Source organism: Oryctolagus cuniculus, chromosome 11, assembly GCF_051225735.1.
Source record: "Oryctolagus cuniculus isolate XC-2025 breed Fujian yellow rabbit chromosome 11, ASM5122573v1, whole genome shotgun sequence".
Lineage (NCBI taxonomy): Eukaryota > Metazoa > Chordata > Mammalia > Lagomorpha > Leporidae > Oryctolagus > Oryctolagus cuniculus.
This window is the reverse complement of record NC_142877.1, coordinates 88054170-88077579: the sequence shown is the minus strand read 5'-3', so window position 1 is coordinate 88077579 and position 23410 is coordinate 88054170. Positions and strand designations below refer to the sequence as shown.

General features: G+C 34.8%; 1 protein-coding gene across 7 annotated transcripts in view; it reads right to left on the bottom strand.

Annotated features, from left to right (window-relative positions):
• The window catches only part of LRRIQ1 (leucine rich repeats and IQ motif containing 1), a 240047-nt gene that overhangs the window by 32828 nt on the left and 183809 nt on the right, over positions 1-23410 (bottom strand). For 4 of the 7 annotated variants that reach the window (XM_008256858.5, XM_051845711.3, XM_089307544.1 and 1 more), the window contains 3 exons: positions 17136-17265; positions 15188-15248; positions 2028-2148 (listed from right to left, as the gene is read on the bottom strand). In XM_008256858.5, coding sequence (XP_008255080.2) covers positions 2028-2148; positions 15188-15248; positions 17136-17265 — 312 coding nt within the window. Of the gene's footprint in view, positions 1-1759; positions 2149-5168; positions 6089-14248; positions 14647-15187; positions 15249-17135; positions 17266-23410 lie in introns of those variants that run through there. The other 3 variants (XM_051845712.3, XM_089307545.1, XM_008256859.5) reach the window with 3 other exon arrangements.

Here is a 23410-nt window from a genome sequence, read left to right as displayed (position 1 = left end):
CAGAGAGCTGGCCTGGAAGAGGGGCACCGGGACAGAATCCGGTGCCTCAAGAGGGTCTAGAATCCAGTGCCCCGACCGGGACTAGAACCCGCTGTGCTGGCGCTGCAAGGTGGAGGATTAGCCTAATGGGCTGCGGCGCCGGCCTCATTCTCTTCTTAAGGATTAAATCATGATTCAAATACAGCCCCTGTTGTCAGAGCAAACACTCCTTAACTGGTAACTGCTGCAATTAAGTAGCATTTCATTCATCACTAGTTTGTTATTTTATAATAACCTTTTCTAAGATGGTTCCTCATAAAATGTCACTTAGCAAGCAAATTTAGAAATCAGTAGTATTTGTAATAACTGACAACTAACTGGAATTACACGCAATGACAATAGTATTATTTTAGATTTTTAGAGACTATGCTAAGAAATGGGCTCTATGTAAAGACCTTATATACTCAAAACTTATTAAATGTGACTTTGAGAAAAATGCTATTTGTATTTCAGGATAATTGCTGCCTTATTAAACTATTTATATTTTAACATTCAGATGATACATTATGAACAGAAATGTTACTCTGTAAAATAAGGTAATTATTTATTTGTTTATACTTACTTTCAAAGCTCCAAATTAATGTATTATGAGTTTATAAAATGCAGTGCATAAAGAGAATAACATTATTATTACAGTGTATGCCAAAGGATGGTTTATTCTGAAGTGGAGTTTATATTGTGAAGACTGATTTAATCAGCATATTCTGTGGAGAACATTTATAGTAAATGAAGAATTTTACTTAGGTGAATAAATCTAAAATATTTCTTAACCTTAGTGACTATAACAACCTTTTAATGGCCAGATTCTATATTAAACTAAGGAAAATTCAGGGAGTCTGAGATACTTAAAGCCTGGGAAATATTTTAAAATTAGACAAATTAAAATTCTTACTTCAAAAGACAAATTAAAACTTATCAACATGAACTTGCATACATTAACAGTTTTAAATGATTATAATCTAATAAAGCTCTACAACCTGAATGAAAACTAAAGTGGAAGAATCATTTTGAAGTTCACATTTATCTGGAGAGGGTTATCTTAGTCCTTGATTTACCTATATTCAAGAAAATATTGATTTTGTATATTTAAATGTGTGTATGTGTGTGTATTTTCATTTATTTTGTATATATAAAATATAAATGAGTAACAAAATTTTTTCAAGAATAACTGAAAATAATAATGAAGTATAAGTTAATAGTAAGTTTTTGGGTTCTACTATACTTTGCATAAATTAAAAAATTCTACATCAAATAAGGCATCTTTTATAGTAATGAACTACAACATTTTAGAAAATGTTTCAAAAATCTGTAGGGTGTTAGTTATTGAAGACTTTGAAGAAATTAGTTTCTATTTCCCTGGAAAAGCCACAAGATATTTAAAAAAATATTTGCATTTTTCAGTTAGTAAACACACACACATATAGATACAAACATAAATTGTTCTGTAACCAAACTTCAGGTAATGTGTATGACACCTTCATGGATATAAAGTAATCATGAAACATAATCACACTATCATCCATCCAATGGATAAAGATTTTAAATGCATGTGGTTTTTTTTTACAATATAGTATTATCTAAAAATTGTATTATTTTTGAAAAACTTCCTTCAAAAATTAACTTTATCTATAACATCTATTAAATAAGTAGCAAAAGGTCAAAATATAGTTAACATACACCCATAAATTAGTCTAAAATTGCTTTTAAATGATAAAATAGTATGATCCACAGGGTGGGTGCAGTGGGTAACACTGAATTACAGAACACAATTAAAAAAAAAAAACCTGATGGTGCTAACTTTAGAAATAATTTAATTTTATTTCTATCGGAAGAAGACATTTCAAGGAAAAAAAATTCATGCACACATTTAGAGGCAGTTCTGGTTGCTGGCATCCTACCCCCCATCTGTAAAAGAATGCTTGTTGGCATGAGGTTCCATCAATTCGCTTGTGATTTCTAAATTAATTCTGAAGGAAACCACAACTTACTTGAAGATCCCGCTGAGTGTCTGTGTGCCTGACTTTTTTTTTCTCTATTCACAGACAAAGCACTTCCACTGGTCATGGAAAAAAGGTCTAAATCCGTGTCTTCTCTGCTTACAAGTCTTGCCTGGGAGCAATGGGAGAGAATGTATACAATCATGAAACAAAATATGGCATTTTCTGAACGCAGCTCACATTACCCCAAATAAACAAACAGGCTCTGTCAAACAACCTTCTTCAAAATGATACCACAATCCTTTATTGCTGCCCAGGCAGAACAAATGCACTATGTCAAAGCATTTTTTGCAAATAAGAGCCGATTTTAAAATTGAGGTTTGCTATTTGAGTCTGTACAACAAAAGAAAACATTTTAGTACAGTAATTTTGATGAAAATCAATCTCAAAGGCAGCTGGTGAAACTTTAAACAGCTTAACATCACTTATTTACCAAGTATATTATTTAATTCTTTATTGAATGCTAGAAATGTCATATTATATTATTTTATGAAATATTTATATTTCACCACTTATAACTATTAGTCTTCCTAATAAAAGTCCCTAAAATGCCTTTTATCCCATATTTGTCTACCACAAAGTCACAGATGATCTCCACCTTCACGTTATAACCATGGCCAATAAAAGAATATTGTATATTAAGTCTAATTCGTGGGTAATGGTAAATATGTAGAAACTTCAGGATATACTCTTTTTAAGGATATAGGGATTAAATAATTCATCTCATGTAAAATTATCTTCGTAGTTTTATTGCTATCTTAGATAGAATCTAGAAATTGAAAGAATTGCTTTCTACCTATAAAATACTATAAAATGCCTAACATCATTATGTAAGGACTTAAAAAGAATTCATCTCTGCAGTGGGGGAAATGCCATGATGGGAAGCAAAGCAGACTCAAAGTAGCTGGGATTTAACCCAAACCACAGTACGCTTGAAATCCTGTGAAAAAGCATTGTCTTTCATGTTTGATGTGAGGAAAATTTAAATACAGCAAAATAAAAGCATAAAACCACCACTGTGACTAAAAAGTTGTCTCCATATGATGAACTACAAAGACTTGAGGATTCAGAGTCTAAAACTCAAAACCTCTTTCAAACTGATCAATTCACCCTTTTCCTTTATATGCTTTTATCCATCCTCCCACTCTCACACATATGAACTCATTGTTTATTCATATTTTGCTCAATTTATTTAATTTTAACGGACAAATAAAATCCTTTATATTTATTGTGTACAACATGATGCCTAGAAATTTATATACACAAATATAAATGGGAATGGGTAAATAGAGCTGACATGCACATTACCTCATATACTTAGCACCTAGCATTCTTTTAAAAGATTTATTTATTTATTTGAAAGGCAGACTGATGGGGAGAGAGAGAGAAAGAGAGAGAGAATATCAATCTTCCATCCACTGGTTTACTTCCCAAATGCCTGCAACAGATAGGGACAGGCGAGGTGGAAGACAGGAGTCAGTAACTCCATTTGGGTCTTCTATAAGTGTGGCAGGGTCCCAAGTACTAGAGCAATCATTCTCTGCCTCCCAGGCATATTAACAGGAAGCTGAATTTGAAGGATGAAATAGCCAGGACTGAAACTGGCACTCTGACATAGGATGTGGGTGTCTCAAGCAGCTTAACACACGGGACCACAACACCTGCCCCATATACTTATTAATTTGTAATAAGAAAGTGTGAATTTTGCCCAGAATAGGAACCATTCTATAATGTTAGGTTTTTATTTTTTTAAATAGCAAACAATTAAACTAGCAGTGATATAACTGCATCATCAAAAACATCAGTAGAAAACTTTAAAATGTAATAAAAGCTGACTTCCAATCTACACTTGTGATTTGTATGAAAAATGCTATAGTTTCTTTCTGAAACTCATTTTAGCTAGTGCACATCAGTACATGTCTAACATTCCCATTACAATGGCTCAAAGGACCAGTGTGGAGGTGCAATGGGTTAAGCTGCTGCTTGTGAAGCTATTATCTCATATCAGAGCGCCATTTCAAGACCAAGATTTTGAGCAAGCTCCCTGTGAATGAGTCTGGGAAAGCAGTGGAAGATGACCCAAGAACTTGGGTTGATGCCACCCACATGGGAGACCCAGATGGAGTTCCCGACAACTGGCTTTGTTAGCTTGGCCGAGACATGACTGTTGAGGCCATTTGTAGAGTGAACCAGGGGATGGAGGTTTTCCTCCACCCACACCCCCTGTCTCTCCATCCATCCCTTGGTCCCTTCCTCCCTCTGTTGCTCTGCCTTTCAAATAAACAAAAAAGTCTTTAAAAAAAGTAGTCAAGAATTAAAAGGGAAACACCAAAGCAGTAGCACAATACAGATGAGACTAGATAGCAAAGAAACGCTTGTGAATCACATGCAACTCCTCCTGCTGTCTAAAGAGGCACCAATTAAAAGCCTCAAGATTTAAAAATAATTTATTCCAAGGAATAAATGCCTTCCAAAAATCTCATGATATTCTAAGTCATTAACATCCAAAGGACTGGTGCTTCCAAAACAGAAAAGAATTAAATGTCAATTAATAATTAGGTCAGAATTTATAGGGAGTCAAATTTAGAAGTAAAATTTAGCAAGAACACATGATTTCATAATGGTGCCACCTAGCAACTTAAATTCACATTTGAAATTTCATAAATTGGCTGGTTATGTCTGTCAGTGCATCTGGCACAGCCCATGTGTGTTAATATTTAATTCTATTTCTCAAAACATAGGCTTTCAAGACTGAACATCAATCTTTATCTTACTGTTAACAAATGGGAAACTTTAAGGAAAAATATCTTTTTTTTCTATATCATACAAAGAAAATATACAGTTGTCTCTTGATAACCATGGGGGATTGGTTCCATGACTCCTGCAGCTATCAAAATCTGTGTACATACAAGTTTATTATAGAAAATGATCTAATACTTGCATACACTTTCCACACCTCCAGCAATACCCTTTAAATCATTTATGTATTACCTTTAATAATGTAATGTAAACAATATGTAAGTAGCTGTTCTGTTGTTTAGGGAATAATGGCAAGAAAAAAAGTTTGCACAATTTCAGTACGAATACAGTTTTTTATTCAAACATTTTCAACTCATAGCTGTCAAATCTGTAAATGCAGAACCCTTGGATTCAAAGAGCTGATCATTCTTAAAAGCTGCGGATGCACACTTACTGCTACTAAACAGCACACATTAAAACAAACACGAAATCATACATTCAATACTTATTCTACAAAAATAAAAGTTAAGTTTTAAAGCACAACAATATGAAATATTTTCTATAGGTATAATGCAATAAACATTCTCACATTAATGTCATAATAATTCTCTAATTGTAGCAATAAAAATATTTACTGATCAGTAATTATGCAAAGTGCTTCCAGGTTTTTGGTTTCTGAATATGTCCCATTTATAGACTTACATATGAGGTTTGTAGTTTTCTTATATTTCACAGTGAAATGAGGTGTGTGAATTTTGGAAGGACTCTATGCAACTGTTTTCTAATTAATCTGTAACCTTGGCAACTTAATTAGAAGTAGCTATTTTCTCTCACTTAATAATAAACAAGAACTTCCTCTTTTCTGTATTTTCCTAAGTAAGATTTTATTATTTATTTTAAAAGTTTTGCATTTTTTTGGAAACAAAGATATGTCATGCAATACACATTAAAAACAAGTTCCTATGTACTTATTACTTAGATTTTTTTTTGAAACAAGATTTATTTATTCATTTGAAAGGCAGAGTTACAGAGAGGCAGAGGCAGAGAGAAAGTCTTCCTTCTGCTGCTTCACTCCCTAAATGGTTGCAATAGCCAGGGCTGGGCCAAGCTGAAGCCAGGAGCCAGGAGCTTCTTCCAGGTTTCCCATGTGGGTGCAGAGGCCCAAGGACTTGGGCCATCTTCTACTGCTTTCCCAGGCCATAGCAGAGAGCTGGAGCGGAATTGGAGCAGCAGGGACTCGAATCGGTGCCCATAAGGGATGCTGGGACTGCAGGTGGCAGCTTTATCCATTATGCCACAGTGCCGGCCCCCAGCTTTTTTTTTTTTAAAGAGAAATAAAATGTCTTAAAGATGAAGATTCTTTATATATATTACCTCATAGTTTTCTACATATATGTGTTAAAATTTTTAGAGTGTAATCATACATTGTATAATGATGTTACAATGATGGATGGCATATATAATTATACAGAGGCTCAAAATTTCATATTGTTTAAAATTCTTATTGTTTCACAATGTAGTATTGATGTAACTGTCAAAACATTATAAGACACACATTATTGTGGTGGTATTGCTGTAAACAAATCTGTCTTGCCAGTAGTTAAAGTATAGCAACATAAATATATACTGTCCATAAAACGTGATGGTAATAAATAACTATATTACTGGTTTAGCTATTTACCATATTATATGAGAGCTCCCATCCCTTGGTTTTCTCCCCATAAGCCTGCAATGGGGCGGGACCTGGCAGAAGCCAGGAGCTAGAATGCAATCCAGGTCTCCCACCCGTAGGGCAGAACTCAATTCCTTGAGTCATCGATGCTAACTTCTGGGGGCCTTCATTAGCAAGTTGGAGTCTGAGGCCAGGGCCAGGAATTGAACCCAGGTACTCTGATCTGGGATTTGGGTGTCTTACCTCTATATTATTTTCAAAATTAATCTAAATAAATGGGATCACTTTTCTGTAACTTTTTTCATTATACATTGCATCTATAAAATCTGGGATTAGGTCATTCATTTTAATTGTTTGAATAATTTGCAAATTTAAAATTACTACAAATGTCTAAGCTTACACATCATCATTTGTATTATTTTTAGACATATGGGTGATTTTAAAAAATCATCTGAATTTCCTTTCCAGAGAGCTGAGTTATGTCTACCTTTCCATTCATAATACATCATCAGTATTGCACAAATTACTTTGCTTACATAACAAGTTAGCCTATGTGGGTGGGAAAGGCACTATAAATGTTTAAAGGAAATAGAGATATAATTTATGTGCACTAAAATACACAGATCTAAAATAAGAAATTCAATTATTTTCACAATTTTTGTTTTCACATTTCAAAAATTAAAAATCCTATAATAGTTGAAAATAGTTGTACTTTGTGTTTCCTGTGCACCCTACACACAGATTACCCAGATGTTTTACGTAACCAAAGTATGATGAACACAACCAGAAACTGACAATGCAATACTATTACTAAATTACATCTCTTATTGGGAACTTTTCTAGTTTTCAATTGCACTAATATATTAATAGTTCTATGGAATTTTATTATACATGTAAATTCATATGGCCACTGGCAGAATCACCCCCCAAAAAAGTCCCCTGCTCTACTCCCCAGCATAACTACTGGCAGCTATAGATGTGTTCTCGATTTTGAAAAATGTTAGAGAGTGAATCTATACAGTAAGTAGCCTTTCTGTGGCTCTTTTCACTCAACATAACATTCTTGAGATCCACTGAAGTCTTTGTTTTATCAATGATTTTCAAGTTTATTGAGTTTTTATTTCTTTGTGTTTTATGTGTATCCATGGAATGGATGTGTCACCATTTATTTAGCCTTTCGTCTACTGAATGACATTTTGGTTGTGTTTAGATTTTAGTCAATGTAAATAAAACTGCTATGAACAAGTGCATGCTGTTTTTTGTTTGAATGAAACTTCATTTTTTCTAGGAAAAAGGCCCAGTAGCAGGATTCTTAGGTCATATGTTAAGTGCATATTTAACTGTTCGAGAAACTGACAGATTTGTTTTTTCCCAGAGCAGCTGTACCACTCTCACCAGCAATCAATGAGTGATCCACTTGTTCTGCATACATGTCAGCACTTGACAATTTCATTCATCTTTATTTTACCCATTATAATAGGTGCATCACATAGTGACTTTAATTATCACCCAGGTAATTAATAATGCTGAACATCTTTCCATATGGTTTCATTTTTCATTTCATTTTATTTTTTGACTAATGTATTCTAAGGGTGAATGCTTTTAAAGCTGAAGTACAGTTTACATTATTTTTTGTTTTTGTTTTGTGTGTGTTCTAAGAAATCTGCCTACCAAACCTTGGTGCAGTTATCTTACTAGGCTTTCTTGAAGAAGCTTGATAATTTTAGCTTTAACAGTTAAGCCCATAATTCAACTCAAATTCATATTTGTATAAAGTATAAGTAGGATTGAAGTTTCATTTTTTTTTTTCATGGAGGTAACTTCATTGTTCTTTCCCTCTTTGAATTGCTTTGGTACTTTATAGAAAATCAATTGATCTTGTAAATATGGATATTTTTCTGGACTCAATGCTGTTTTCCACATTGTATTATTTTCCATATTGTAGATTTTTTCTATCTTTATGTAAATGGAAAATGATTTTGATTACTGGGGCTTTATACAAAGGTTGGAATCAGGTTGTATGAGTCTTCTTACTTTCCTTATTTCATTGATTTGATGTTGAGGAAGTTTTCTCTGTTCCTAATTTTGTAAGAATTTTGCCATACACAAGTGCTGATTTCTGTGAAAAATCCTTTCCACATGTATTGAGATAATTTTTCCCTTTTAATGTAATGGATTAGTTATATTTTCACTGAGTATAGATTTGAAGTTTGACAATTTATTTTTCTTTCAGCACTTGAAGATATTGGATTTAAATGTTTTGATACACAGTCATCAATAATTCTTATCAATGGTCTTTTGTATATAATGCATTGTTCACTGTTTTTTCAAAAATTTCATTTCTTTATTTTCAGTTTTCAGCAGTTGTGATGTGCTCAGGTGTAATTTTGGTGTGTACAGTGAACTTTTTCTGTATGTTTTACATTTTTCATGAAATTTGGAAAATATTGAGTATTTTTCACGAATTTTTCAGGCACAATCTTTCAGAAATTCAATTTGTATATATATATGTTAGATTATTTGATATTATCTCATAAATCAAACTACTTTTCAAAGCCATTTTTTCCTCTGCTGTCTGCTTCCTATGTTTCAAGTACTCATATTTTCTATGATATCTAACATTGATTATCCTGTGAATATTTTCAATTAAAGCTTTTTCTCAGTTCTGGATTTTTATTTCATTGTATTTTATAAAGATTTTATTTATTTATTTGAGAGGTACAGTTACAGACAGATAGAGGGAGAGACAAAGAGAAAGATCTTCTAACACTGGTTCACTCTCCAAATAGCCACAAAGTCTAGAGCTGGGCGGATCCGAAGCCAGAAACCAGGAGGTTCTTCCAGGTCTCTCATGTGGGTGCAGGCCCAAGCACGTGGGCCATCTTCTACTGGACCGCAGGCGGAGGCTTAGCTTACTATGCCACAGTGCCGGCTCATTCTATTTTTTAAGTTTCCTTGTCTCTACTGAGATTCCCATGCATTGCTTTTTTCCCCCCATATATTAATATTTGAAGGCAGAAAGAGAGAGAGAGAGAGAGAGAGGGAAACAGAGAAAGGCACTCTAGTTCACTCCCCAGAAGCCCTCAATAGCCAAGGCAGCAGGAGGCCAAATCCAGCTGTCAGGAACTCCACCTGGGTTGGCCACGTGGGTTGCAAGAACCCAAGTACTTAGGCCAATATCTGTTGCCGAGCAAGCACATTATCAGGAAGAGGGATAGGAATGAAGCAGAGGTAGGCCTTGACCCCTGGCACTCTGATATGAGATGCAGCCCTCTCGAATAGCAATTTAGCTCTCTCCACCACATTGTTCCTCTGCTGCTCCTCCTATCCCAATCTGTTAAGTAACATTTAAATTTCTGAACATACTTCTAATAACATTTTAGGTTCTTGTCTGCAAACTGTAACTTTCATATTATTACTTTATGTTTCCAGTGGTAACTGATTTTTCTTTGGTTTTCGGACACATATTCATGCTTCTGTGTAGGTCTAGCAACTTTTCCTTTTCATTGAATACTGGATATTGTGATGCTACTTCTTGCATAGCTCGATTTTGCTACCACCTTAAACTACATTGGTTTTTATTCTGGCAGACAATTTATTTACTTATTGATTTTTACATTTGCTTCTATAGACCTAGAGTAATCTGCCTTTAAAGTTGATCTTTATGTGATTTTAACTAAATGCCTCAGTTCTTTTCCACTATGGAGGATCAGAATTCCAGTGCTTATCAGCTTGGTGTGATCTGTAGAATCTCTGTTCAAGTCCTCTATTCCATGTAGATTTTCTCTTCTGGACTTCAGTTTCACTGTTGTGCATATGGAGCTGATTATTTTGTCAAATACTTAAGAAGCCATCTATGCCAATTCTTCAGTCCTTTCTCTGGAAATACCAGATAGTCTTTGCCCCGGAAATACTAGCTACCTCAGCAACTCCGAAAACTGTTATCGCTCTTCCTGGCTAGTGAAACCAGTGTTCTTTATGGGATCACTGTTCCTTGTGCTGGACTCCAGAAAGTATTTCCAGGCTGTTAACTGGTGTGATTGTAAAACTCAATTTTTGTGTTTGATTTATTTCAATGATAATAGACCTGTGCTGTTTTTTTAGCACAGGAAAACAATTGCTTGATATATTTTATTCAGTTTTATATTAAAAAAATAGTTCCTTTAGGAGAGCTAGTTTGCCACAGTCTAGAGAAAAGAATATACATAGAATATAGCCTATAGAATATACATAGCCTATAGAAAAGAAATTTCTATACATAGCCTAGAGAAAAGAAATTTTTGAAATATACATATAAATTTGAAGTTATGTTTACTAATTTAAAACTCAGTATTATATTTTTGAAATGTTTCTATTTTTGTATAGTTTTAGTTTGTTCCTCCTGCTTATTAAATATAGGTCAAACAAGTTTTTCTTTTTTTTTTAAAAGATTTATTTATTTATTTGAAAGTCAGAGTTACACAAAGGAAAGGCAGAGAGAGAGAGGTCTTCTATCTGATGGTTCACTCCCCAATTGGCTGCAATGGCCAGAGCTGTGCCGATCCGAAGCCAGGAGCCAGGAGCTTCCTCCGGGTCACCCACATGGGTACAGGGGCCCAAGGACTTGGGCCATCTTCTACTGCTTTCCCAGGCCATACAGAGAGCTGGGTCATAAGTGGTGCAGCCGGTTCTCGAACCAACGCCCATATGGGATGCCGGTGCTTCAGGCCAGGGTATTAACCCGCTGTGCCACAGTGCCGGTCCCTGTACTTTATTAATGTATTCACCTGATTTATATTAATCATCTGTGAGAGATCTTTTTATATTTAGATATTAAGCTCTTACAAGTTTTAGGCACTAAAACCAGTTTCTCCATGTTTGTAATGTTTCTGTCAACCTTTTCTATAAATTCTTCATTTGGAAAGTATTAAACTGATGAAAGTTAATTACATTTTTTGCTATATAGTTTGGAGTATATGCTAAGTTGAAAAATATTATTTGCTATTTTATTTTATCTGATACAGCTTTACCTTTCATATTTATGTCTTCAAATCTTCTAAATTCTATCCATTATCAGAAAGGGTGTGTTGGTCTATATATACTCCTGTGTTTCTCTTTTCCATAATGTCATTTGATGAATGTCATTTGCTAAACAATCTAAACCTTCCTACCCTTATTCCAATATAGTCACAGGTCTATCCTGAACTAACCATGCATTTCCACTGTATGCCAGTAGCATAAATTTTAATTTAGTTCTGTACAAAGTCTTTATAGTTCATGATGTAACTTGGTTCTCTTATTCAATGTTGACATATATTATCAGGTTTTCATTTCTCAACACACATTTTAGAATGATATTTTTCATGTTCCTAAGATATCAGCTACAATATTGGATGGAATTTTTAAAAATGTGTACATTTATTTGGGGGACAACTGCCAGATTTTATCTATTAAGTTTTTCATCCATGAGTAGTGAACTTACTATCTTTCCTCAACTAGAACATGTTTACCAATGAGTCAGAGACTTCCACTTCTGGAGAAGTTATAGCATGGTGTCTCTCAGATTAAAACCTATCTGGAGACCGATGAGAGGTGCCTTGTCCAAGTCACACCTTTTCCTGAGAAGGTGCAGTAATACAAGCCTGACCTCTTGCCTCAAGCTGAGGCAACTCAAAAAGGCCTTCTCATACCCATACCCAGAACTCACCTGCTCTGCTGCATCTCTATTGAAGTTCATTTTCTCCCTCTGCTAGGTCTTGCTTATTTCCTTTCCTGAGTGTTGCTCTTGAAATAACTTCCTGCACTCAAATTCAAAATCTCATTTGGAAATAAATTCTTGCACTCAAGGATCAAAATCTCATAGTATGTTCCACAGAGTATGTGAATTACAACTGTCTTGTGCAGGTCCTGGAATTTGGGGGAATATATTTAATTCAAATAATAACATAATCATCCATATATCTTTGACATGTCTTCTGATTTTTTATGTAAGGAAAATATTATATTTTAATTTTTCTAACCTCTGCTTTCATTGCGATATGCTTTGCTCTTGCTGAGAAGACAAATTTACTAGCTTTCTCAAAATCCAGAAGTTGAATGCCTGATAATGTCTTATTCTATCTGTTTTATTGAAACTTAGTAGAGTATCCTGAATAATATATTTATTCCTGTTATTAAGAAATCAATGTAGGGCCGGCGCCATGGCTCACTTGGCTAATCCTCCGCCTGCAGCGCCGGCATCTCATGTGGGCACCGGGTTCTAGTCCCGGCTGCTCCTCTTCCAGTCCAGCTCTCTGCTGTGGCCCGGGAGGGCAGTGGAGGATGGCCTAAGTGCTTGGGCACCTGCACCTGCATGGGAGACCAGGAGGAGGCGCCTGGCTCCTGGTTTCGGATTGGCACAGCGTCAGCTGTGGTTGCCATTTGGGGAGTGAACCAGCAGAGGGAGGACCTTTCTCTCTGTCTCTCCCTTTCACTGTCTATGGCTCTACCTGTTAAATAAATAAAAAAAAATTGTAAATATATATTATTAAAAAAATAAGAAAAAAAGAAATCAATATAGTTTTAGAACTTCTTGTTTCTGATATGATGTCAGGTGTCAACTTAATTATTGTTCTTTTGTTGATAATCCTGAAATTGCCTAATTCTCCCTTTACTGTGTTCAGTCTAGAGTATATTGAAATGATTATTTCTAGAATTCATGATTTGTTCATTTTTTATATATGTCCTTTACTAACAATTGATCATTCTTGTTCCATAATTTCTGTCCTTCTACTAGTGATATTTCTCTTTTATCGTGGAGATGTTATATCTGCAGCAGCTGAAGATTTTCATAAAATTTTTTTCTCTTAATTATGGCCTGGTTGAAGTTACATATTTATTTGCCACTAGTTGGTTGGCATAAATGGGGAGGTGTGTTTCATTCCAGATTACTCTGTAAGATTCATATTCTGGGTTGTTAGTCAAAAGTATCCTTCTAATATAAGCCACTGATTCTTTCCCCTGTGTCCTGCTCCCCTCCCCCAAACACACACACATACACATACATACACATATGTGCATTCCTAATTCACTTGCATTTACTTTGCTTTTGTGTTCACTTGTATCTTTTCACCATAAAAAAAAGCATTTATAATTGAAATTTATTTATCACATATTTGCATATTATAGAATATAAAGGGATCTGGAAAAAGAAAATTTATGTCTAAAGTTAATCTCATACAATCAACTTGACCAGTAATCTATCCAATATATTTTCATTCATGCTTACATGTATAGTAATTAAATATAATATCATTTCATTTACCAATCTGTGCCAAAGTATTAGTCAATACTATGTATGTTGGGGGCCAGTTCTGTGGTAGAACAGGTTAGGCCACCACTTACAGTCCTGGCATCCTATATGGGCTCCTGTTCAAGTCCTGGATGATCTGCTTCCCATCCAGCTCCCAGCTACTGTGCTTGGGAAAGCAGCAGAAGATGGCCCACGGGATGAGGCCCCTGAACCTATATGGGAGACCTTGATGAAGCTCCTGGCTGGATTTACCCTGGAATAGCCTAGGCCATTGCAGCCATTTGGGGAGTGAAGCAGTGGATGGAAGATCTCTTTCTCTCTGTACTCACCCACAACCCTGCTCCATAATTCTGCCTTTCAATAAAACAAATCTTTCTTTTAATGTGGTGTTAACAGTGTTAAGTTTAAATTTTCCTAGACTAACCTGCATATTAATCTGCCAGTCTCTACAAAAATACAAAATAATTTACTAATTATTTAAAATCTTAACAGATATTCCAAAAATATTTTAATAAAGACATGAATTTAAGCCAACTACTACCCTAGGTTTTGCTTTTTATTTAGGAAAACTATTTGAATGAACTGTTTATGAAAATGATGAACATAACTGAACTGGAAACCACAATACTCAGTTTCACCAGAAATTACACTATCTTTTTATATGAAGTTCTTCATGAAAAATGAATCATAATCAGTTTTACTGATGAATGGGAAAGAGGTTTTGGTTGATATAAATGGACATTCTTTCAAAGTTAGGGTCATCTGATATATACATTTTTACCTGCCAAGGAGGTCCACACTTCTGTTAGTGGTCAGTGTATTGTATTCTTTGGACTTTTCTGGAAACACACTGGACATTTCTTCTGTGGTGGGTCCATTTTTTTAGACTCCAGTTTGGCCAGTCTCCTTCTGATAACATTGTGTTTCTTCTAATACCGTATAGTACAATTGACTTTAGCAATCCACATACATTTATACTATCAGACTCTATACTCTTGTCACTATGTTTACAATCTCATTGTCCCTAAAGCTTTAGTAACTTATACCTTACTACTTAGACTAGTTAAGCTCACAATTACTTGTTAATTTTTCACACAGTTTGATTTTCTGAGTTTGGAAGGTAGTTTGTTCTTTCAAATAGAGTCTATAAATTCTACACTTTCAAAATATTCAAGAAAATAATTTAATTAATGATTTCTCACCCAGAGTAATTTTATTTTAAAATGTTAGCATGTTAATATTTTTACATCCATCATACGAAATTAATATTTTAAAGCAACATCATATTGCAATGTTATATGACAGATCAAGAAAACATGTTATTATTTTAACACACAGTATTTTGAGATTACCTCAAATATAGTTGTGATATTTCCACAATTTAAACTAATTTTGGACATACTTTAAAGTGTAATTTATTGAGCACCTGTGTTGACAAAATTTTTCTATAGCTTTAAACACTTTTCTTACCATAAGTTGAACTCTTCCACCATTAAGTACATCTGGATCTAACTCAGGCAAGAAGTGATTGCTGTATTGTGATTAAAAACAGAAAACATAATAATATAAATGTACAAGAAGAATAGGAGAGAAATTCCCAAAGGAAAAGTTTGGAAGAAATCAGTTATTTATGATTATATTTCAAAATTCTATAGAAAATGCTTATTATGAAAACACCATGCATATTTCAAAATTTTTAGACCAGCATAAACATCTTTTCATTTCATATCCACAAACTTTTTGAAGTCCCCTTATATAAAAGGTAAATAATAATTTTCTTAAATTACATTAAAAAGAAAGCTAAGTACAAATATACAACTTTCCATAGTTATTTTAATTTAATTTAACATAAAATTTCAATTTCTAAATTTTGATTTTACTCTTCTTTGTCAAACATAAATATACAAAGAATAAAATACGAAAGAACTAATGATAGTGAATTACTATAATGCAATGTTGTATTTACTTCTATTTCTTAGCTGTGTTTTTAAAAATATTTATTTATTTGAAAGTGTTACGGAGAGAGAGATCTTCCATTTGCTTGGTCAACCCTCAAATGGTTGCAACAGCTGAGGATGCCCCAGGCCAAAACCAGGAGCCAAGAGCTTCTTCTGGGTCTCCCACATGGGTTCAGGGGCCCAAGTGTTTTCCCAGGTGCATTAGCAGGGAGCTGAATCAGAAATGGAGCAGCCAGGACTTGAACCTGTGCCCATAGTGATGCTGGCACTGCAGGCACTGCAGATGGTGGCTTAACCCACTGCCCCCAGCAGCTCCAGCCTTTACTTAAGTTTTAACGTATTACTTCTAGGATTTTGTTTTTGCCTTTGTTATTTAAAAACCACAATGCCATGAAATATTTATAAAATGTTCTCATTTTTGGATTCAATATTGGTTTACATATTTAATAAATGCCTACAAAGGCACATTTATGCACCTTCTTCTGGAAATATGGGGTTAAAAAAAGGAAATATGGAAGATCTATGTCAAAATCCCATCTCTTAACTTAAATTGCCTTAAAATTATGGTTCAGTACAGACATATACTTTATAACACAGTAATATGGACTGAATTGTGTCCCTCCAAATTCATGTTAAGTCTTAATCCTCAGAATGTGGCTGTCTTTAGACATAGGGCTTTGAAAGAGGCAATTAATAGAAATAAAAATTATGCAGTTGTATTCTAAATTCAATAGGACTGTATCCTTATATGAAGACAAGATTAGAACACAGGCAACACAGACTAAAGGATGACCATGTGAGGACACAGCTGGAAGGCAGCAATCTGCAAACCTAGGATGGAGACATCTAAAGAGAGAAAATCTAGTGACTGGTCTTGAACTTCTGGCCTAAACCACACTATTTGCGGTATTTTATTATGGGCATCCCTAGTAATGGAACACATTAATGTAATAAAAATTAATTGAGTACTTATTAGGTTTATGGCCCTCTGTTTGCTGGTAGAGGATATAAACCTATCTTCAACTTTCTAGCTGAACTATAGGGCCAGTGTTGTGGTGCAGCAGATTAAATCTCCATTTGTGAGGTTGGCATTCCCTATCCAGTTTTATATATATTATTTATAAATGGACACAAAATAAAATACAACCTATACTATATATGATATTTAGAAACAGTTAATGGACGCCATGCATTTACGTTATACAGTAGTATCATTCACATGGTTCATCTGTTGGTTTTTAGGATTACAGAATAGAATTAGTCTCAAATAAATCTTAGAATGAAAAATATAAAGAGCGATTAAATCTATTCTATATTAAAAACCCCTTTTGATAACCTGACAACCTGGTGTATTGGCCTTTGGCTATGAAGTCATGTTTGTTTTGGTATAATTAACCTAGGTTTCACTTTTCAGGATGTGTTTACAATACAAAAATCTAATTTAAAGGAAATGACCTCACCATTTCATATTTCTGGAACTAGTTGTTTCATGAACCCCAACTTGTGTGTGAAGCCATTGGTATGTATATTCTCTCCTCCTTTCTAATTTTTCATTTGCAGTTGTATCTTCATAGATAGAGTCTTCTTTACCTGGGGAAAAAAGATGGCATGATTATTTGTATTTAATGGAATCAAATGTTATCCACTATGCTCAGTGTAAGCTAAAAATTTTATCATAGGAAAGAACAAAAATAGCAAATTCCTTGGAGCGGAATCATTTGTAAGAAGTTAGCATCAATTATGTACAAATTAGGTACTTTGCCTCCTTGAGTTTAAACTCACCTATTTAGAAAAAAAAAGGAAATATTTTAATTGAACTATCATTTTATAGGATTTGTTTTTAATTAGAAAGTTCAGAGTTAGTTTTCTAATATCAAAACTCTGTTTGCTATCATGACTTTTTAGGTTCTTTGTGTGTGTGTGTGTGTGTGTGTTGGCAATGATTCATTTGACATAGCCTTTATATTACATGTCCAACAAAAGAAAATAAAAGAGGAACTATAAAAATTAAAACATTCTGTATTTAAAAAAATACCCAACAGAGTTAAAAGGCAACACATATGATTTAAAATTAGGCTTAATTTTATATCTAATTTTTTTTATAATAGGCTTATCCCTATATAGAATTTATAAATTATACTTGAGATGGTATTTTAATTTTACTTGTGTTAGCTAATATAATATTTTAAGCTAGAAATGTAATTTATATCAAGTTTCAGGGAAACTATACTAGGGAAGAACATCTAAGGATGGGAGAAAGCTCAACAAGAAAGAAGGGTATGGAAAAATACACAGTATAAAAATCATTCAGGTAAGAAATAAGGTAACAAACATAAAAGTAAAAATATTAAAAACAAAAGGAAAAAGTAAATATTCAACATTGATATTCAAATATAAAAATTACTATTTTTTTAAACTGCAGACATTGCTGCTGTATCATTACTACATCCATTATAATTACACCTAAGATAAGGTGTGATAGAGTCTTCCTCCATGGACTTGATCTTTTGTTTTGCTTTGTTTTTGTTTTTTGGACTTATCTTTTATTCTATGTCTTTCCTGGTGTTATCAGCATATTTGGAGGTTAGACTGACGATACATCAGAGGGAGACATATCCTGAAAACAAACTCACGGTAATCATACTCAGAAAATCTTTTACTTTAAAACCAGATATTTCAAACATCCATGTATTAATTTGAAATATTTCACTATAGATGTCTGTACATAAAACATCAATATATTTGTAATTTGGAAAAAAAAGCACAGGACAAAGTCTATTTGGAATGCCTGGTGTATGTACATATACACACTCATAAATGACATATAAGCTTAGCATGTGTCATTCTGAATATGTCAAAGATGGTACATCTAAATTGTCTTTTTTCCTTAAAAGTTGTTTTTGTTAGGTAGTGAAACAACTCTAATTTTCAATCTAGTAAAACTCTGGTACTAGTTTTCAGGACAGCTAAAAATTAAGACATTTTGTTTCTCTACATGCCATGTTATTCAGTAAAGTTCCTATCACTTCTTACATCACTTATGGTTCTAAAATATCATAGCTCTTAAATGCTATACATCAGCCAACCCCTTTATAATTGCTTTATTTGGAGGAGTAAGTACTTCACGTGCAAGGGCTCACCACTGAAACCATAAACCAGACACCAAGAAAATTTTCCTTATAGGCAAACAGACACTCAAAAGGAAGATGTGGGGCTGCCATACTCAGGTACTGCACAGCATTATGTCTCTTCTTTACCAAAGCCCCAGCTGGTGACTTGTCTTTCTTGGCAAACCAGACCAGATACTGAACCCAGTAGCGCAGTAGCAGAAAACGGTAGGAACTCAGTGTCTTCATGATCAGCTGAGCCCAAGGCTATAATTTTATTTACTCTTGATTTGGAGGGAATTCTTTTGTAACAAGCGTACTTCAAGTTGAATGGTAAGTAAGTAAGCTCCTTCTGCCTTTAAAAATGGTGAGAGCGAGCACTCAGCCTAGCGGTTAGGATGTTCACATCCTACATCCCAATGTCTGGGTTCAATTCTCAGCCCTGGATCCTCATTCTAGCTTCCTTCCAGTGTAGACCCTGGGAGGCAGCAGTGATGGGTCAAGTGTTCCCTCCTTCTCTTCTTTCTTTTCTTTCCTATGCTCTTTTCTCCCTTCCTTCTTCCTCCCCCCTCCCTCCCTCTCATGTATGTCCTGTTGTGTCTCTGCCTGGCAAATGAATACATAAACTTCTTTTAAAAGAGTGGTATATCTTCTTTGTAAAAAGATTTTATTTATTTGAGAGGTAGAGTTACAGACAGTGTGAGGGAGAGACGGCAAGAAAGGCCTTCCTTCCGTTGGTTCACTCCCCAGATGGCGGCAACAGCTGGAGCTGCGCTGATCCGAAGCCAGGAGCCGGGTGCTTCTTCCAGGTCTCCCATGTGGGTGCAGGGGCCCAAGGACTTGGGCCATCTTCTACTGCTTTCCCAGGCCATAGCAGAGAGCCAGATTGGAAGAGGAGCAACCGGGATCAGAACCGGCACCCATGTGGGATGCTGGTGCCGCAAGTGGAGGATTAACCTACTGGGCCATGGAGCCAGCCCAGAGTGGTATATCCTTATAACAGTCACTTCTTAAAGTACTACTTTTGGAAATTTTTCTTCAACTCTGCAATAACACTTCATAAACATTATGTGATTTTACATCTGTACTCAGCCGAAATTCTTAACAATTAGAGAGTGAACAAGAGAGGGTACAATTCAAGTTAACTATATTATCCTTAGGGCATATATTGGTAGACCAGCATGAGTAAGAAATAGAATAAGTACAATGATGAAGTTGGATGGAAATAACTAGAGGAAGTGATTGTGTCTCAACTAAACCATTTCAAGATTATTTTCATCACTGAAAAGAGGAGACTAAGATATTCCTTTGAAACTTGTATAAATCCTGCTTTTAGTATTTTGTGTAGGAAGAATAATGGTGATCTCAATTATTTAAAATGGTTATTAGTTTCTAGTCAGACTGTCCACTACACCTTTCCTTTCAATATTATGAGAAGCATCATTCAGACTGTAGAATATTCCTTCTTTTGTCCACTGTTCTTCCCTTATTCCCTGGGTCTTGCTTTGTCAATTTCCTGTATTCTGAAATTAAGAAAAAAAGTTTTCCTTTGATTTTTGCCATGTTCTATTTACTACTGTTTATATAGGATTCTTTATTTCAAATTATATTTTTCAGTGATTCTATTTAAATAAATTGTTGGGCTTTTTATTATGAAACATCACAACCTTATTACAGACATTTTAAAAAGAAAAAAGTCTAAGAAAAAATCTACACACAAAAAAAATCTCACTATTCGAATCAACTAGTAGGTACTGTTTTAAGGCATTTTCTTGCCTTTCCTTTTGCAAATATTTTCTGGCTCTTGTATTATGTATGTATTATTCATATACTATTTTCCAGCTAGTTTATAACAAATGAATTATATAATGGAAAGTGCATTTTAATGGTTTTGCACTACGATCTATTAACTTGTTACATGATATGTTTTAAGTATTCCACTTAATTAATTTTAAGAGAATTAAAGGCAATATATCTCAAAATATAAACATTTTGAATAATGTAACCTATATTGTAAGATAGTTTTTAAAACATTTTATCCATTTACCAATACTGTACAAGGTTACTAATTTCATTGAGTCCCTGGTCAATCTTTGGATAGCAAATATTTTAAATCTGTTGATAATTGGACAACGTTGTATAATCATGACCTTGATTTTTGCCTCTACTGCCAGTGAAGTTACACATTATTCTATATAATTATTTAATAATTTTAGGACACATATTATGAAATGTCCTGTTCTCTTTCCTGACCTACTGGATCATAGTATTTCCTTTTCTTTTTTAAGTTACCATTCACAGTCCTTTCTCCATTATTACTAGTACAAGTTTTCCCCTGCCCATTCGATGATTTTAGTTTCTATTCTACTTTAATAGGGCCACTTTCTTTTTCTCTAGACAAACAAATTTATATATCTGCTAGCTGTCTTCTAATCTATAGTCTATTTTCTCTTCATCACTTACAAACTTATATTCCGGATTCAATAAAATCAATAGATGATTTCATTCTTTTAATAATTTATCCTTCAGTGTAGAAATAATTGTGAACAAAATTCCTCAACCAGTTGTTTATTTTCTGTATTTCTTCATTTTTCCATTCTGTCCTTAAAGTACTTCAACCTAATTTTGTCAAATTGAAATTGTGATTATTAAGAGAGTTTGAAACAGTATTTTTTTTTTGACAGGTAGAGTTATACACAGTGAGAGAGAGAGAGACAGAGAGAAAGGTCTTCCTTCCGTTGGTTCACTCCCCAAATGGCCACTATGGCCGGTGTTGCTCTGATCCGAAGCCAGGAGCCAGGTGCTTTTTCCTGGTCTCCGATGTGGGTGCAGAGTCCCAAGCCCTTGGGCCATCCTCCACTGCCCTCCCGGGCCAGAGCAGAGAGCTGGACTGGAAGAGGAGTAACCGGGAGTAGAACCTACTGTCCATATGGGATGCCGGTGCCACAAGCGGAGGATTAACCGTGAGCCACGGCGCCTGCCGAAACAGTCTTTCCTAACAAACACATTCATTCTACATCTTCACTGATGTTTCTACTCAACTCAACTATACAGTCCACTTCCTTTGGCTTAAAAATGTCTTCTCTGCAGACCTTTGGGACACCAGACTTTAAGCACTTCCTTTCAGGATCCTTTAACGATTTCCTTTAGATGACAGTGCTCCTGCGTCCACTGGCATCTATGGGACCTATGTCTTATGAGTGGCACTGTGCTGGCAGTCAGCTGGATAGGTTTCTTACCTCTTGGTGCTAATAGCTTAAAGACTAGGTATCACTAACCTCTATTTTATTTCTGTTCTCATTTCCCATATTTGCAGCTGAACTCCAGAATAACAACTTAGGTTTACCATTATCAACCTCCTACTCAAGTCTGCCTTTTCTCCTGAACTTCCAAGTCACCCAGAACAGACTTCTTGCTATTAATTTCAGATACTCATTACTTAAGTACCAATATCTTATCAGTGACTAGATCTATCTACTCTGCCTCCTGGATATCCCAGTAATGTTTCTTTTTTTCCATTCCCAGTGTAACTATTTTACTTCTGACACTATTTTGAATAGGAGCGAGCAAGCTTGTATGTAGTTTATACATATCTTTCTAACATGTCACAACAGAAGTGGTATTCCTCCCAAACTCAGTGTCCCAAATGGTGCTCCAGTTTCTACCATTCCATATCGTCTAGAATCTCTTACTATCAGTTTTCTTTTTCTTCTATATTGTCAGTCCTCGTTCAAAAAAAAAATGTGATTTTTTTTTTTTTGCATTTGCTTTCCAGCTGTTCCTCTTTCTCCTTCTCTAAACAGATAAGCCTCTTAAATTAGTAGACACAGCTCAGTTTCTTTGACTTGCCATTCATGCTTAAGTTCTCTAGTACCATTTCTTTGGAGCTCAGTTCCCCAAGATGATCATACTGCCAAATTCTGAGGATTCTTTGGAGTTATTTTATTGACCTCTTAACAGTATTATATATTGTTGTCTACTGTTTTTTTTTTTTTTTGAGATTTGTTTTATTTATTTGAAAGAGCCACAGAAAAAGGTAGAGATACACAGAGAGAGAGAGAGAGGTCTTCAATCTTCTAGTTCATTCCCCAAATGGCCATGACAGCCGGAGGTGAACTGATCTGAAGCCAGGAGCTGGAAGCTTTTTCTAGTTCTCCCACATGGGTGCAAGGGCCCAAGGACTTGGGCCATCTTCCACTGCTTTTCCAGGTGCAACAGCAGGGAGCTGGATTCTATATGGAGCAGCCAGGACTCAAAATGGTGACCATATTGGGTGCCAGCGCTATAGGCCAGGGCTTTAACCTGCTGCACCACAGCGATGGCCCCATACTTCTTTCTTTTTAAAAGTTTGTTTCCTCTGGATTTTGTTAAATTACATTCTCCTGTTTTTCTCTTATTTTTTGGCTAAGCCCCCCACAGAGCTTGTACACAAGTGGCTCTCATGTATTATCCAACACTTCCTGATTTTCTATAATGTTCACCCCATCATCGATATACAACCCATAAACTACAGTGTCCTGCTGAACCAGCATTATTTCACACCTTTCAACTACAGATTTTACTCTCTAAATTCTTTTGAATTCAACACTATTTTAATTCAGGCTATTTTTTTTCTTTTGTATTTTCTG